This window comes from Rhinolophus ferrumequinum, chromosome 6, assembly GCF_004115265.2.
Source record: "Rhinolophus ferrumequinum isolate MPI-CBG mRhiFer1 chromosome 6, mRhiFer1_v1.p, whole genome shotgun sequence".
NCBI lineage: Eukaryota > Metazoa > Chordata > Mammalia > Chiroptera > Rhinolophidae > Rhinolophus > Rhinolophus ferrumequinum.
This window is the reverse complement of record NC_046289.1, coordinates 53,316,397-53,332,062: the sequence shown is the minus strand read 5'-3', so window position 1 is coordinate 53,332,062 and position 15,666 is coordinate 53,316,397. Positions and strand designations below refer to the sequence as shown.

At 35.7% G+C, this 15,666-nt stretch overlaps 1 protein-coding gene across 2 annotated transcripts in view; it reads right to left on the bottom strand.

Annotated features, from left to right (window-relative positions):
- Nucleotides 1-5,564: 5,564 nt before the first annotated feature.
- DNAAF4 (dynein axonemal assembly factor 4) overlaps nucleotides 5,565-15,666 on the bottom strand; it is a 35,205-nt gene continuing 25,103 nt past the window's right edge. The window contains exons 7-9 of one of the 2 annotated variants that reach the window (XM_033108080.1): nucleotides 8,634-8,787; nucleotides 7,521-7,626; nucleotides 5,565-6,052 (exon numbers count right to left, since the gene is read on the bottom strand). In XM_033108080.1, the coding sequence (XP_032963971.1) occupies nucleotides 5,943-6,052; nucleotides 7,521-7,626; nucleotides 8,634-8,787 (370 nt within the window). In that variant the 3' untranslated portion in view covers nucleotides 5,565-5,942. The remainder of the gene's footprint in view (nucleotides 6,053-7,520; nucleotides 7,627-8,633; nucleotides 8,788-15,666) is intronic. The other variant, XM_033108081.1, reaches the window with a different exon arrangement.

The following is a 15,666-nucleotide window of genomic DNA, read 5'->3' as shown; positions in this document are numbered from 1 at the left end:
ATTCTAGTAAATTCTATTAGGGGAAAACAGACCAAACATGTATTAATATATATACATATTTACAGATATATAATGTAAGTATTTGTAAATATGTATTTGTTTACATGTTACACATGTATGTTATACACATAAAGAAAAATATTTACAAATAATTATATACATATACATATTTACATGTAAATATGTCTATATATAACATGTATGTACTTGTTATATATTATACATAGATATGTATAAATATTACATGTAAATGTTTATATATGTCTATGTATATAACATGCCAGGTTATAAGAGTCATGGGAAAAAATAAAATAAAATAGTGTTGGGGCAAGGAGTTATTTAGGTAGGTTCGTCAGGGAAGGTCTCTGATGAGGTGTTGTTTGACCAACCCTTGAAGGAAGTGAAGGGACTATCTGGGGAAAATCAAATGTTGTGAGGCAATTAAACATCTGGTCTGTAGTTCAAGGGAGAAGCCCACATTGAATATAATCATTTGAACAACATCCACACAAAGACATTATTTAAAATCATGAGACCAGATAAGTATAAGTAGAAAAGAAACCCGAGGACTAAGCTCTAGGGAGCTCCAACATTAGAAGTCAAGGGAATGAATGGAATAAACCAATGAGATCAAGGAGTGATTGGTTAGAGAAGTAGGTGGAAATTAGAAGACTGTAATACCTGGACGCCAAGTAAAGAATTTGTTTCAAAAGGGAATGGCCCAGATCTGTAAAAATCTCTTGGGGGATAACACGTGGACTGAGACGTGAGGGTTTCATTAGGCAACGTGGAAGTCATTGCTGACTTCAAGAAGAAGTGTTTCGGTGAGGTGGCAGAGAGGAAAACTTCATTGCAACAGGTTTAAGAAAGAATGGAAGAAGTAGAAAGTACTTTGGAGTAGTTTTGCTGTACACTACACAGAGAAATAGGGCGATAGCTGGAAGTAGATGTGGGCCAAAAGTTATTTTTTTAAAGACTGGATTATAATACAGCATTTGTATTCTGATGGAACCATATTTTGAGAACCACTGACCTATAGTAAGCAGTTCTAAACAGAAAATGTAGGTGAAGACAACTACAGTGTAATGTTTCTTTAATACGGACTTTAAAAAGCGCAAATGTATAATTCTAAGGCATGGATAGGCTGAACAGAATTATTTACCAACATATTATATTTAGAACTGGAATACATAAGAGCAACCTAACAGAAGTATTAGAATATGGACTGTAAAGTATTAAATTCATTATCTGTGAGATATACTAAATAAAGCAGTACATTTTTGGACCATGACACTATAAATGTAAAACAATACTTAAAAAAAATGCAAGACAAAAAATAAATTTAAAAAGTGCTCTGTAATTTTCCAAAAAGAAAGCCCTACATTTCAAATAAGCTTGAACGATCAATTCTCCTAGAAAATATTTAAAGCCCATTAGGTAAAACATTCTTGTATTTCAGGCAAACTTACCTACCTTTATACAATTATCAGAACGTTTGAAGTTTCATTTCTGTTTCTTAACTCATCATTACTGGAAATACAGCATAAGCTCCCAGCTTCAAATGAAACTGGAACTTATGTTCCCCAAGGAGTATTTTACCAGTTTGTTTCTAAAAACTGAAAACCTATCAGAAATAGTTTTACCTCATCAAGTATCTAATCAATATATTTGACCACATAAAGCTGGTTTTTACTATCATAGCTCAAAATTATTATGAGTTTACTACATATGAGGTACTGTACCAAGCAGTTTGTTTTGTTTACTAACAAAAAACATGTTTCTGTAGGGCATTAGAAGGCTAAAATGAAGTATGTTTTAAGTAATATCAAAAGTAATTCCTTCAAAGAATACCTCTTTTTTTTTTTTTCAAGAGCCAAGTTTTTATTTGTTCATTTCTTGCAGAAGTACTCCTGATGACATCCTGGGCCTGAGACTGCCATAGGCTTTGGCCACACACTGCAACCAACCACTTCACGGGGTTCTCCTTTCTGTCAGTCTTACAGAGGCCTATCTGATCCGCTAGTTCCCTGTCATCAACCTTAGTTAGGTGGACTTGGTGTGCAGCACAGAAGGCCTCCACTGACGTGACATACGCAGGCTCGTCCCACTTGGATGTAAGCACACAAGGATGGGCTTGGCACTGGTCTAAGGCTTTGGCAGCTTTGCGAATTCCACCTGCTAGGCTATTGAGGGTGAGGAGAAACATCCCTCTACCTCTATGGTTCTTTTGGCTGGTCTAATAATCAGACAGGAGATAGATTAGCAAGAAAAAATAACCAAATTTCATACATACATATGTATGGGAACTTCATATACAGGAGAGAGTCAGAGATCCCACATCCAGGAGAGGTTCAGAGACAGAAAGGGGACATGGGTACATAAGACATTCTGAGCTAGGGATGAGGGAAGGTGCTTTGGGGGCTTCAAAAGATCACTGCAAAATGATAAGAACAGACGTTTAGTAAATACACGTTTGTCCTGCCCTACAGACAGGTCAAAACACGTTAATCTCTGATAATCTGCCATTATGGGAAAGGCCTCTAATGCAAATTCTTCCAGGTAGGTAAAGTGAGGGGCAGAAGTTTCTTCTAAGCTCACAGCTAAAGTTGCTCTTAGCTCAAAACAATCCCCGTACCACAGAAGCACATCTAGAGGTGACTAGCTCTGAACCCCAACACCACCGTGGACGAAGGCAGTCTTCAGTACCTCTTGTAAACCAGTATTACCGTCTATTACACCTCCAGTGGCAATGCCTTCCTGGACGTGTGGTGGATTATGGTTGGAGCCCTTGCCTCCAGGGGACTTGGCAGTGGCAGGGAAAGAGAAGGAATATCTTGAGAGATCATCTTTAGAGAATATCTTGAGAGAGATGGTCTTAGCATCACATGCCCTTAAAACATTTTGGGAAGGAGAATTCGTTTTCAAAAATTGGACAATGGCAAAGAGAAAATGATGGTAATTTGGTCATGACCTGAAGAATAAACCTGGTGTTGTTGCTAGCACACAAAAGTTAGTTACAGTGAGGTACGCCTTCAGGCTTGTAAACAAAGGGAATTATCCTGAACTTTACAGGAAAGAGGAAGCCTGTGGTGTAGAATTGGATGCATGATGCCAGGACACATTCCATTCATCAAATTAATTCTCCTTTGTTCTCATCCAAATCATTCAAAAATTGCATGTTTGCCAAGCAATTTGTTATTGGATTTACCATATACATCTGCTTGTAAGGAGAAATGAATTGTCATATAACCTATCATCTCCATGAACATTCTCAATCAATTTCTGATTATGAATTAATATTACGTAAATAGGCAATCTGTTTTGTTCAGTCTCCTGAGCTTGGTTAATGTGAATCTGACCCCGGAGATGGGTTGGCTCTCAAGGGTACTTTTGATGAGTCTTTGAGAGTGAGACTGAGCTAGATCAATAAGATAATGAAACACAACCCTGCTGTCAGGCTTTTTGGGAGATCACCTACGAACCTTTTCTCCAGATGGTATGTGCAAAAATCCTTTGCCCTTATTTCCCACATTGATGAGATTTGCTGGAAAGTATTTGGCTTGTGTGGGGGTTCAGAAGGAATCACCCCAGAATGTGCCTCTGTGGTATGCAGATTGTTTTGAGCTAAAGTCAACTTTAGCTGTGGGCTCAAGAGAAACTTCTGCCCTTCCCTTAATTACCTAGAAGAATTTGAATTAAGGGTCTTTTCTATAATAAGAGATTTTCAGAGATAACCTTTTGACCCACCTATATGGCAGGCAAAATTCTACTTACTAAACATCTGCTCGTATCATTCTGCCAGGACCCTTTGAAGCCCCGAAGGCACCTTACCTACAGTGTCTTATATACCTCAATTCCCATATCTGTGAACCTCTCGTGCTTGTGGGGTCTCTGACTCTCTATGCATGTGGGGTTCTCACACTTATGTATGTATTAAATCTGGTGATTTTCTCTTGTTAATCTGTCTCATGTCTATTTGATTATTAGACCATCCAGAAGAACCTTGAAGGTTAAAGAAAAAATTTGTTCCTCCCCCACAGTTGCTAGGGACAAGCAGTATCTATCTCCTTGACCAAACTTTAAACAAGCTCCACTGAGCTATCCAGTCTAACAAATACTCAAATTCATTCCTATTTCTATAAAGCATCCATTGCAAAAATGAGCTAACTAGCAGTCTTTGCCTGGCATGCAATATTTTTATATAGCTTTGATATTTGTTAATAACTAAATCTGTCAAAAAGCTTTAATAAACGTGTACACTATGTATTTATGTATGGTCATCACACAGTAGTGGGGGATTATAGATCTTTCCAGTTTACATAAAGTCTACATTTAGTTCATTATCTACTTGGTATCTTAAAATTAATTTCAATCAAATAACTGGCATATGAAAAAAAAAAATCAAAGGACTACCATAACAATTTTTTCTTATTTTTCATTGATAGGTTTTAATGATAGCATTATTATTTGGTAAAAACTGCAGGTTTTCATCATAAAGGAAATGGGAATGTCTGTATCAATATTCTAACTCTATGACCACTTTAATCTAAGACAAAAGTCCATTGGAAATGATACAAGACGGCTCAAAAGAGGTCAACTATTTCATGAATGCAAATGAATACCTGCTACATTTAAACCAAGACTTCATTTAGAGGATAGGAACAAAAATATTAATAAATAAGACTTTCCCTTTGTGGACAAAAAGGGGTTCTATGGAAAGTAACCTCCAAGAGTGATCTGATCAGAAATTCCTAACTGGGCAGGTCATGATACATACACACATATATATACATATATATATATACATATACCCATATGTATATATACATATACCCATATATATATGTGTGTATATATATATATTCTCCTTCATTTTGGTTACATTTATTTTTTTAAATAAAAACAAACAAACCAGGGTAGATTATAAGAAAAGGCAATCCTACCATGTCAGAAGTTCTGATAATGGGACAGGACTGCTACAGAAGTTATCAAAAGTTGCTTTGTAGAAGCAAAAGTTTCAAGGTTGCTGAACTAAGATACACTTACACATTCAAAAGTCTTGCTTTAAAAAAGAAAAACAAGGCTTTTTTATAATCCATAGTCATCTTGAGTGACATCAGATGATCAAACACTATAAAAACTTTTTCCTGTTTTGCTTTTCTATAAAAAGGGAAGCTGTACTGTTTTTGTTTAATGCTTGCATCATCTCAGTGATCCAACACCAATGGTCGTGCAATCCAATGCCAATAACGTAATATCCTAAGTTAACATTTTACCTTTTGCTTTTTTTTTTTTTTTTTGGTGTACTTGAAGGCACTAGAAAACAACTCACTAGAAAACTTATCTTACCCAGATAGTGTTTGAAGTTGAGGATAAAGTTTTCTAAACAGCTGTTTTGCTAGGTTGAACTAAGCTATCTTCAAACAACAGGTAGTGGAGGCATATTAAAGAAAGAAAAAAAGGTTTTGCACATTTGGGAACTAATTGAAAACAGTATTGATTATACCAAGGTCAACCATTCAGACAATTATATAGTACATTTACTACAAACAAAAATACTTTATAAACACAATCTTTTATTTAAAAATTCTACCTTGTTAAAAATAAATCAATAAGTGTCCTGGTAATCATACCAACAAATATTTTGTTAGTTACGAGGGCAAGTTGAACTCATAACAAAAAATATATAATTAAGTTATATCTAAAAATCAAAAAGCAAAGAACTAAAATAGATTATTCTTATTTTGATTTACTAATTCAGATACCATTCAAGTCAAACATATTATTTTCCATAGATTTATATTTTGCCCTCTACAGAACTAGAGTATGAAAGATAAAGTGATTCTGCAAAATCAGCCAAATATGTACAAATACTCCTAATGCCTGCAGCATTTTTGAAAAGTTTAATACCTATTACAATACCTAGTTGCTTCTAGTAGTCATTAACATTTTAGTTCTGTTCCTTGTATTATATTCCGAATCTTCTCAGCATCATTTTGTACAATTTTGTTGGATGGATCAATCTTAAGTGCAGCTTCATAATCCTGTAGGCCTATATTTATACAGCAATGATGATTAGTAAAATATTTCATAAATACTTTTATTATCTAGACAATATTTTTCTTCAAATAAAAATAACCACTAAGAACAGAGTCCCATCTTCACAAATGGTAGTATCTCTAACAGACTGAAAAAATTTTTTTAGTGATTTCGGGAATAACTATAATGAATTCATTCAGGATTCAGTAAGAAGCAGTTATTTTAAATTCAAGTACAAATAAGCTGAGAGCTTAAAGTCGTTAAAGCATGAACAGACTCAATAAAACTCATATAACAAAATAACATTTTTATTACCTCAATGAAAAAGTAGTAAATGGCATCTGATTTAGAAATTCTAGATTTTTAAAATTAATTGTGGTGGGCTCAATCCACACTTTATATAATTCATAGACTACAGTTTGTGCTTTTTTCCTGTAGTTATCATATCTACAGAATTCCTTTGAAGAAAATTGGTTAGGAAAATATGTAACTGAATCTAAATCTTTACCAATAAAGCAGTGGGAAGAACTTCTTTGGGAGTAAGGAAACCTGAGTTCTAAATACTGTTGATTTGCCATGTCACTTCAGGTAAATCACTTAACTTCTCCAACTCTCCATTTTCTCATCTTTAAAATTGAAGGGTCCTTTTAGCTCAGAAAAAGTCAATGATGCTATTATAATTTCAAAAGACAGTTTTCCAATATTTCATTCCTGTCTAGATATTTTTTTACTCTCACGGAGCTGGATAAGACACTGAAAAAGGGATAGGGCATATAAACCTAATTTAGATGCTTTGGTTAGAAAAACCTCCTAAAAATAATGGCAGGAACAAGTTTAAAAACGAACTTGGTAAGCTAGAGCCCATTCCCTGGCGAGGTGTTGTCATGGAGTAGGCTGTTAGGCCATGAATGAAGGGATAACAAATGGGCATCTGGGTAGGGAGAGCAGGGAAGAGGAGCACTGAATACTCTGGCTACTACAAAATTCTTCCTTTGGGGCAACCTGAGTAAATGCAAATAGTCCCTAAATACATTAAAAATGTAAAACAATACAAACTAAATAAATGCTATGGCTTCTATACACATGGGGCTGAGTTACAAACCTTGCTACAGTCTTACAAATATAAGCAACGACCATACATTGTGGTAGGTCAGTTATTTCTGGACGTGTGTGTATGACCAAAGCAGCTTACTTAAAATTTTTCATCATATACCCTTTATCATACATCTTTCCGTAGAAAAGTTGTCGGATGCTATAGCATTTTCCTAGGCCCAAACTTGCTCACATCTTATTTTAATTCTCTTCTACAACAACAAATTTTTAAAATATTTCAAAGTCACTTTTTGTTAGGTCAGTTACAAGGAATAAATTAAATGCTAAAAATATAAAATAATGGAGTCCTAAAAAGTCATGTCTTAAATGATCCCAATGACATTTTTTTCAGAGTATAACTTAGAACTTAAAACATTTCTATTTCTTACCTTCTACATACAACTCTAGTTGGCAGAATGCTGTTCCACGTCGTACATGTGCCTTCATTCTTGCATTAGCATTGACTGCAACAGGTGGTGTCAATAATTCCAGTGCCTTACCAAATAATAATAATAAGGGATTGACATAACTTTCTAATTTCAACTTGAACAAAAACATGATGAAAATCTTAATTTTAAAACAAGCCCCAAACCCTCACCTACCCACTTAGCTAGTACAGGAATTTATCAAATACATATATTTATGTTGAAACATTTAAGGAATTGTTCAACTGTTCCTATATGAGATTTATACCCTCTCTCCCAAAATTATGATTTGGTTTATCATTTGAAACCAAATTATGATTTGGTTTACCTTTGCGAGCAGGAATGATTAAATAGCATTTTTGGTCTTTTTTATTCAAATTGAATGATTCAGTGTATTAATTTATTCAATAAATATTTGTGCACAAAACTGTGCTAGTCAAAAGAAAACGGTACATAAAAATATTGTCAGATCTTCAGTAGCTTAATGAGATCAAAAATGAGGACTTGGTTGTTTCTCAATATTCTCAATCTCAAGGAGCCACATAAGAGATTTTGTATGTGATTTTTCTTTAAACAAATTACTTTGATATGAAAACATGAAAAAAACTCGAAGTTTAAGATAATGACATTAGTAATAGAAATTAGGCTATACTAACTTACTCTGAAAATGAGACAATGATTAGGGAGCTCGTCTTATATTGTGCATGTGGCAGTGATACCAAGTGTTCTTCCTCTCACCTTGCATTAAGTCTGCCAAACTTTAACCAGAAAAAGGGTGAGCACAAACTGACAACCATTTACTAATTTCCTTGTGAACTTCAACTGATATACAAAGGCAAACTAGTAGCAATTGGTATGGGATTTCTAATCTAATTTGAAGTCTCAAGAAACACCAGTTCTTTGTCCATTCAAAAAAATTTTTTTTCAGTATAAAGATGTAATAAACAAGATAATTGTTAAAATCCTTTATTATTTAAATAATCTTCAATTATTTAAATTTAACAAAGATAAGGGTATCATTTAAACCAATAAATAAGAAAACAGCAATTTTAAAGCACCATATATAAATATATATACCTTAGAAGAATCTTCGATGGCTTTGTGTAAGTTTTTTAATTTTAGGTGGCAAGCAGCCCGATTCAAATACAATAGTGGAATCTTATTATTTAGTCTTATGGCTAAGTTGTATGCATTAATAGCTGCCAAATAGTTTTCTGTTGCAAATAATGTGCTAATGAGACAAAAACAGAAAAGAAAAACAATATAACATTGAAACAGAAACACAGAAATAGTATCTAGTGATTAGCAAAGGGGATGGCTTACCTCCTTTTCCATTCCCTATATAATGGACCTGTAGGCTGCACTGACTCCACATACATCAGCATGTAATCAGAGTAACCTCACCCCCACTCTAAGGGTAGCCATAAGTAATTTAAGCTGCTAGGCATATTTCCATCCTCCTTGCTACAATGATTAACTCAGGAATGGGTTTATGACCTAAATTGGTCTATTCAGAATGGTGCCTGGGCTTTGTTTCCTAAGTTAGAGGACAAAAAATTGGGAAAACTCCCCCTCCTGGATACAAGTGAACAAAGCACACATCCCAAATTGTTGGGGACCATTTTTAACACCATGGGAGGAGCTGGCTCCAGAATAAAACTGATAACTATGGAATTATGAAAAAGAATAAAAAGACAGAAAGAAACTGAGTCCTCAGTGAAATAGTTAAGCAGCTGAATTAAGATTTACCTGAAATGCAACACACTTTCAGCTTTTCAATTACATTAGTCAATAAATTCCTTTTAATATAAAGCCAGTTTTAATTGAATTTTTCAGTTACTTGCAAACAAAAGCATCCTAACAGATACTCTTTCAGTTTAAAATCTTCCAAGATTCTCTTAAAATAAACAGATGTACACAATTAAAGGATTTATTTAAAATGTTTGTTTTTGTTTCTCATGTACAACTCCCAGAATTTTGAAAAATGCATAAACATAAGGAAAATTGAAAATACTTTGCCAAGTACAAAAGTGCCATATAAATAACACTTTGTATTCATTTCCAGTCGGTTGTACTGCATACTCTACAGTTCCAGAATATTAAACGTGATGACATCAAAAGCTGACCCATAAAAGCAGCCAGTAAAATCACACCGCTGTGACATCTAACCTAAGCCTGACTTAAGTTTAAAATAACTTGCACAAACTAGAAAAGCTAATTCCATGGGAATAGTTTACATTTCTGAAATGCCTTATATCAGTTAGATGTTTCTGACCAAAGGTAACAGAATCCCAATTCAAACTGGCTTAGACAAGTAAGGAAATAAATTATCTCATGCTAAAAAAAAAAAGTCCTGAGGGAAAGGCTGCATGCTTAATATGACCAGCAGTTTGAGGATGTTACCAAGGTCCTAGGTTCCTTCCCTCCATCCACTGTCCTCAGCAGCGATTTCATCCTACGGCTGGTTTTCCTCATGGGTGCAAGATGGCTGTATAGTTCAAGGTGCCATATTCAGGCAAAATATTCATTAGAAGAAAATGGGACAGTATCTTCTGATATATGCTCCTTAAGAGCAAGAAAACCTTTCCCAGAAATCTCCTGGCTCACCTCCTTTCCCATCTTAATGACCAAAACTATTTACCTTTAAAAAAAATATTTTGTCTTAAAAAACCCACCAGTCCCTCTCTCTCTCTCTCTGTCTCTCTCTCTCTCTCTCTCTCTGTCTCTCTCTCTCTCTCTCTCTCTCTTTCTCTCTCTCTCCCCCACCCCCTTCCTCCCTCCCTCAATCATTCTAACCACTCTTTCTCTCTCTCTCTCTCTACTTATACTCCTCAGTACTATATATTGCTGTTTGGGAACATTTTTTTAAAATTCTACAATATGACCATCTTTCCATGTTAATAAATATAGAGACACACTACTTTTTGCTGTTGAGTTGTAAAAGATATGCATGTATGTGTATATATATATATTTTTTTTCTCAATACTAACCCTTTGTCAGTTATATGATTTGCAAATATTTTCTCTATTCCACTCTATTGATAGTATTCTTGACATACAAGAGTTTTTAATTTTGATGCATTCCAACTTACTTATTTTTTCTTTCGTTGCTTGTGCTTTTGACGTCACATTCAAGAAACACTGACAAATCTAAAATCATAAAGCACCTTTTGTTTTCTTCTAAGAATTTTGTAGTTTAAGCTTTTATGTTTAGGTCTTTGATCCATTTTGAGTTAACTTTTGTATATGATGTTAGCTAAGGGTCGAATTTCATTCTTTTGCACGTGGATATCCAGTTTTTCCAACACCATTTGTTGAAAAAAACTGTCCTTTCTCCACTGAATGGTCTTAGTACCATTGTTGAAAATCACTTGACCATATATATGTGAGGGTTACTTCTGGGCTATCTATTCCACTGGCCAGTATTTCTGTACAAACCTTATATTAATATATGCGAGGTCTGACAATTAAATTCGTGAACTTGTTGCAATAATGTTGCTAACCTTTTTTGATATCAGAGGAATTATTCATTATGAATTTGTACCAACTGCACAAACAGTCAAACAAGTTTACTATTTGGAAGTGCTGAAAAGGCTGCATGAAAAAGTTAGACGAAAACTATCTGAACTTTTCGCCAACAATTCATGGCTCTTGCATCATGACAATGCAACAGCACACAGGGCACTGTCTGTAAGGGAGTTTTTAGCCAGTAAACAAATAACTGTATTGGAACACCCTCCCTACTCACCTGATCTGGCCCCCAATGACTTCTTTCTTTACCCCGAAGGAAATACTGAAAGGAAGACATTTTGATGACATTCAGGACATCAAGGGTGGACTAGGCGTTGGTGTCGGTGCATAGCTTCCCAAGGGGAGCACTTTGAAGTTGACCATAGTGATATTCAGCAATGAGGTATGTAACACTTTTTCTTTTTTTGTAACACTTTTTCTAGGATGAGTTTGCGAACTTAATTATCACACCTCGTACATTTGGAGGACAGTTCCACTTTTCATCTTTAATACATGTTTACAGTTTTATAATGCAGTAATTTTATCAGAAAAATTCTCCCAGATTCTAAGGAAAGAAAAGCTACAATGAACAGTATTAAAAGAAACACTGTAAGATGCATAATAGCAAGAAATTATGATGTATTTAATTTTTTTAATGCTTACATATATATTAAAATATAAATCCAAATGACCATTAATTACAGTCTTTAAAGTTCAATACAGCTATAAACAACCAAATATTTGCTTTGTGACTTTTAGAATGGTTCTGAATTCAGAAATAGCCGAATTTCAAAGGAAAAGGAAAAAAAAATTAAACCTGTCTAAAGAGCAGTAACCTTTGCAAATTTAAACAGAGAAACTAATAACCGTTAAGTCTACCCTGATGCTCCAAATAAAGCAATGTCAGTGAAAAGAACTATGCAGAAGTATTCATTCAGTCAACACATATTGAGTGCTTATTGTACTGTGTGTACAGAGAGAACAAAAGAGACCGGATAATCACAAAGACTCCTCTCATTTTTACAGTGTCTGATTGGTTTGCCTTTGTAAAGAAAGAAACATTCTGACTGGCAAGGGCCACGAGGGCCAAACATTCTGCACAAAAGTTAAGTGTGCGAGAAGCAACAAGAGGCAGAAGTAAAAAGAAAAAAGCAAACTGGAGAGAAGTAAAGAAAGGGGCAGAAAAGAGTTAGGAGAAATCAGAAGTAGTGGGGCTGAGAAATGGGATGCAGGCAGGGAGCAAGACGTATTCCCACAAGAGATGGAAAGGCTCTGTTTTATGGGCGACTGTAGGAACTGTAGCAGCCACAGGCCCCTCAAAGAACTTGTGAAAGTCCTTGTCTCTTTCAGCGTCCTGTGTGGGTAGAAAACATTCTTGGGGATCTCAGGAGCTTCTAAAGCTGCTATCAGTGTGCCTTAGTGAAGGCACATCAATTACTATAATTTAGCTCTCAGGATGGAAGGAGGAAAAGGATACTGCATACTAAACAAAATGACAAGTCAGGCTATATAATAGGTACGACACTGCAACGGAATGTTATAGGCTGTAAAATGCATACAAACAAGCAACTGAACAAAATTTTAATTACACCAAAGAAGCCATCTTAGAATATGGAATCTAAACTTCTTTAAGTCAGACAAAAGGTAGCAACATAAGAAAAAATCATGTCCATAAACAGTTTTTAAAAATACAGCAAAGCAAGGCAGATTTCGCAGATCTATACTAAAAGTAGGCAGGTACAAGGGGCTATGGGGAGACAGTTCTCCATGGGTCTCATGTTCCTGCATGTCTTATGCCAGTTGCGCTGACAGCTTTTGGTTGGGACTATCTTTTTCAAAGATGTTTGTATGGCACACATCCTTGGAAGACAAAGATAGCGTCTCCTCTGGGTAAACAGCAGACAATATCTCCTTGCAAGGCAAAGGTTGGACAGGTTTGCTTACAATCTTATAAAATTGTGTTCCTTAAGTTCAGCTTTCTCATCTGTGGTGCAGACCTACTGCGTGTACAGCATCCCCCAGCCCACCTCTGTGGACTCGAGGGTCAAAGGGCACCAACAGTAAGCTTGCGGTGTCTTGAATAACAAAGTCCTATGTCTCGGACCCATGAGTCTCCTGTCTTCTGCCAGCATCCATGAAACTGGCAGCTAACCTGTCACATTTCTTGCCAGGGCATGAACCCAAACCAAAGTATTAGAAAGAAATTCAATTTGGCAAGTAGAACTGTATGCTGTGTTGGGGGAAGATGGTAACAGATGGTCAACCGTCAGCATCAAAAATTCCAACATAAGGGAAACTAGACTTTGGGTTCTGAGCACACAATAGAGTATACAGATTTTGAATTATGTTGTACACCTGAAAATTATATAATGTGATTAACCAATGTTACCTCAATAAATTTATTTTTTAAAAAAGTCCAACATGAATTACAGGGACATCGAGACAGGCAGACAGAATCCAGCTACAGGAAATTCAGAAATAGCAAGCATACAGAAATTCAGACTGGCACAAGTTAGTACTAGGTTAGTCTGTCAGCAAATAGCACGCTCCCACATACAAAGCTGGGGTTCAGAAGCAGAATTCAGCTGGATGGCAAGAGGAAAAGCAAAAGCATAGCAGAGCTCCACTCTTATAAGGACTGGGGTATCAGTCAGCTACAAAATCTGGCACTAACACCAAGACAATAAAAAGAAAATGCAGACACTAGAACTAGGGTAGGTGATCTTATGTAACACTACTACAATGCTGTGTGCTAGATTATAGAATTATATATATATATATATCAATTCCTATCTAATATCCTATCTAACATTAGAATTTGCTGTAGAGGGTGAGGGATGCAGGTGGGATTCAAGTGGTCCTAGTGTGGAGAAGAAGGGACTTAAAGTCTGGGGTTATGATAGGGTCAGTCCAAAATAATTTATGCTAAAAATCAACCACAGAGTAATGTCAGTGGGACAGAACAACGGTCCATCTACCGCATATGATTACAAGTGTCTGGAAGGGTAGCTATTAAAGTTATTTGCAGATTTTGAGTTATGTAAGGCTGTTAAATAACATCATACCCTGCATACGAGGTGTGATCAAAACATACGGTTGAATGTTTAAATTAAAAAAAATTTTATTATGGTAAAAGACATATCACCAGGGTGGCCAGTTAGCTCAGTTGGTTAGAGCATGGTGCTGATAACACCAAGGTTGCCAGTTCGATCCCCACATGGGCCACTGTGAGCTGTGCCCTCCTTATTTAAAAAAAAAAAAAAAGACACATTGCCATTAATCCCCCCTCAAAATACTCCCCCTTGCTTCAAACACATTTATCCCATCATTCTTGCCACTTTTTGAAGCAGTTCTAGAAGTCCTCTTTTGTGAGTGTCTTTAGTTGTGCTGTCGTGGCTGCCTCGATGTCCTGAATCAATTCAAAACATTTTCCTTTCATGGTCATTTTGACTTTGTGGGAAAAGCCAGAAGTCGCAGGGTGCCAGATCCAGTGAGTAAGGTGGATGAGGACACACCATAAAGTTTTTATTTGACAGAAATTGTTGTACCAGAAGCAATGTGTGACACGGAACATTGTCATGATGGAGGACGAAGTAAAGATACTCGTGAAAGAGGACTTCCAGAACTCCTTCAGAAAGTGGCAAGAACGAAGGGATAAGTATGTTTGAAGTGAGGGGGATTAATGGCAATGTATCTTTTACTGTACTACTTTTTTTTAATTTAAACATTCACTATATTTTTTGGTCACACCTCATGTATCTAAATAAGAGTTTCTAGACTCTGTTTTATGTGAGATATTCTCAGTAAAAAGCCATCTGGTACATAATGTTAATTAGAAAAGGTAAAATGCTTCCATGAGCAAGTAAAATTACTTAAGATTCTGTATTACCCTGAAAGGTAGATTTGGCATTTAAAACTAAGACACAGCCATAGAAGGACTGGTAATGAAAAATGAAAATATTCTGTGGCTTCTGCTATGAGCTTTTTTTTTGAGTAGATATAATCCTCTAAACAGTTTTCTCACGCTATTGCTCTTTTGAAAGGCATGCCCACCTCTACCCTTTTGTGAAACAAGTGTCCCATAGGTTTAAGCACAATAAGGACAGCTGGACTGGTTTTGCCTGTGTAAATACAGAAAGTTACCATGAAACAAAGCCTCTGGAGACGCAAGTATTTCATCCTTTGTTGTTGTTGTTGTTTTTTAACTTTTTATCTATTTTAAGTGTGTTTTTCCAGGACCCATCAGTTTCAGTCTAGTTGTGGAGGGCACAGCTCACACTGGCCCATGCAGGTATCAAACCGGCAACTCTGGTGTTACAAGCATCGCGCTCTAAGCAACTGAGCTAACCGGCCACCCCATCATCCTTTGTTTTAAATTCAACACACTGCTTCTGAATCAATTCTATTATGTCTGTGCTATCTTTTGTACTGCATTACATTGTTAGAGAGGATTCATTTCTCTCTGTCTATCCTTACCTTTCCTTTCATCTGTTTGTACTTGGCACTATGATTAACTGTATTTTGTTCTGTTTCTCTGGGTATCATTAGTTACTAAGTTTTCTTCCATCTCTCCTCACTTTTAACTCCCTTCTTCTCCTCT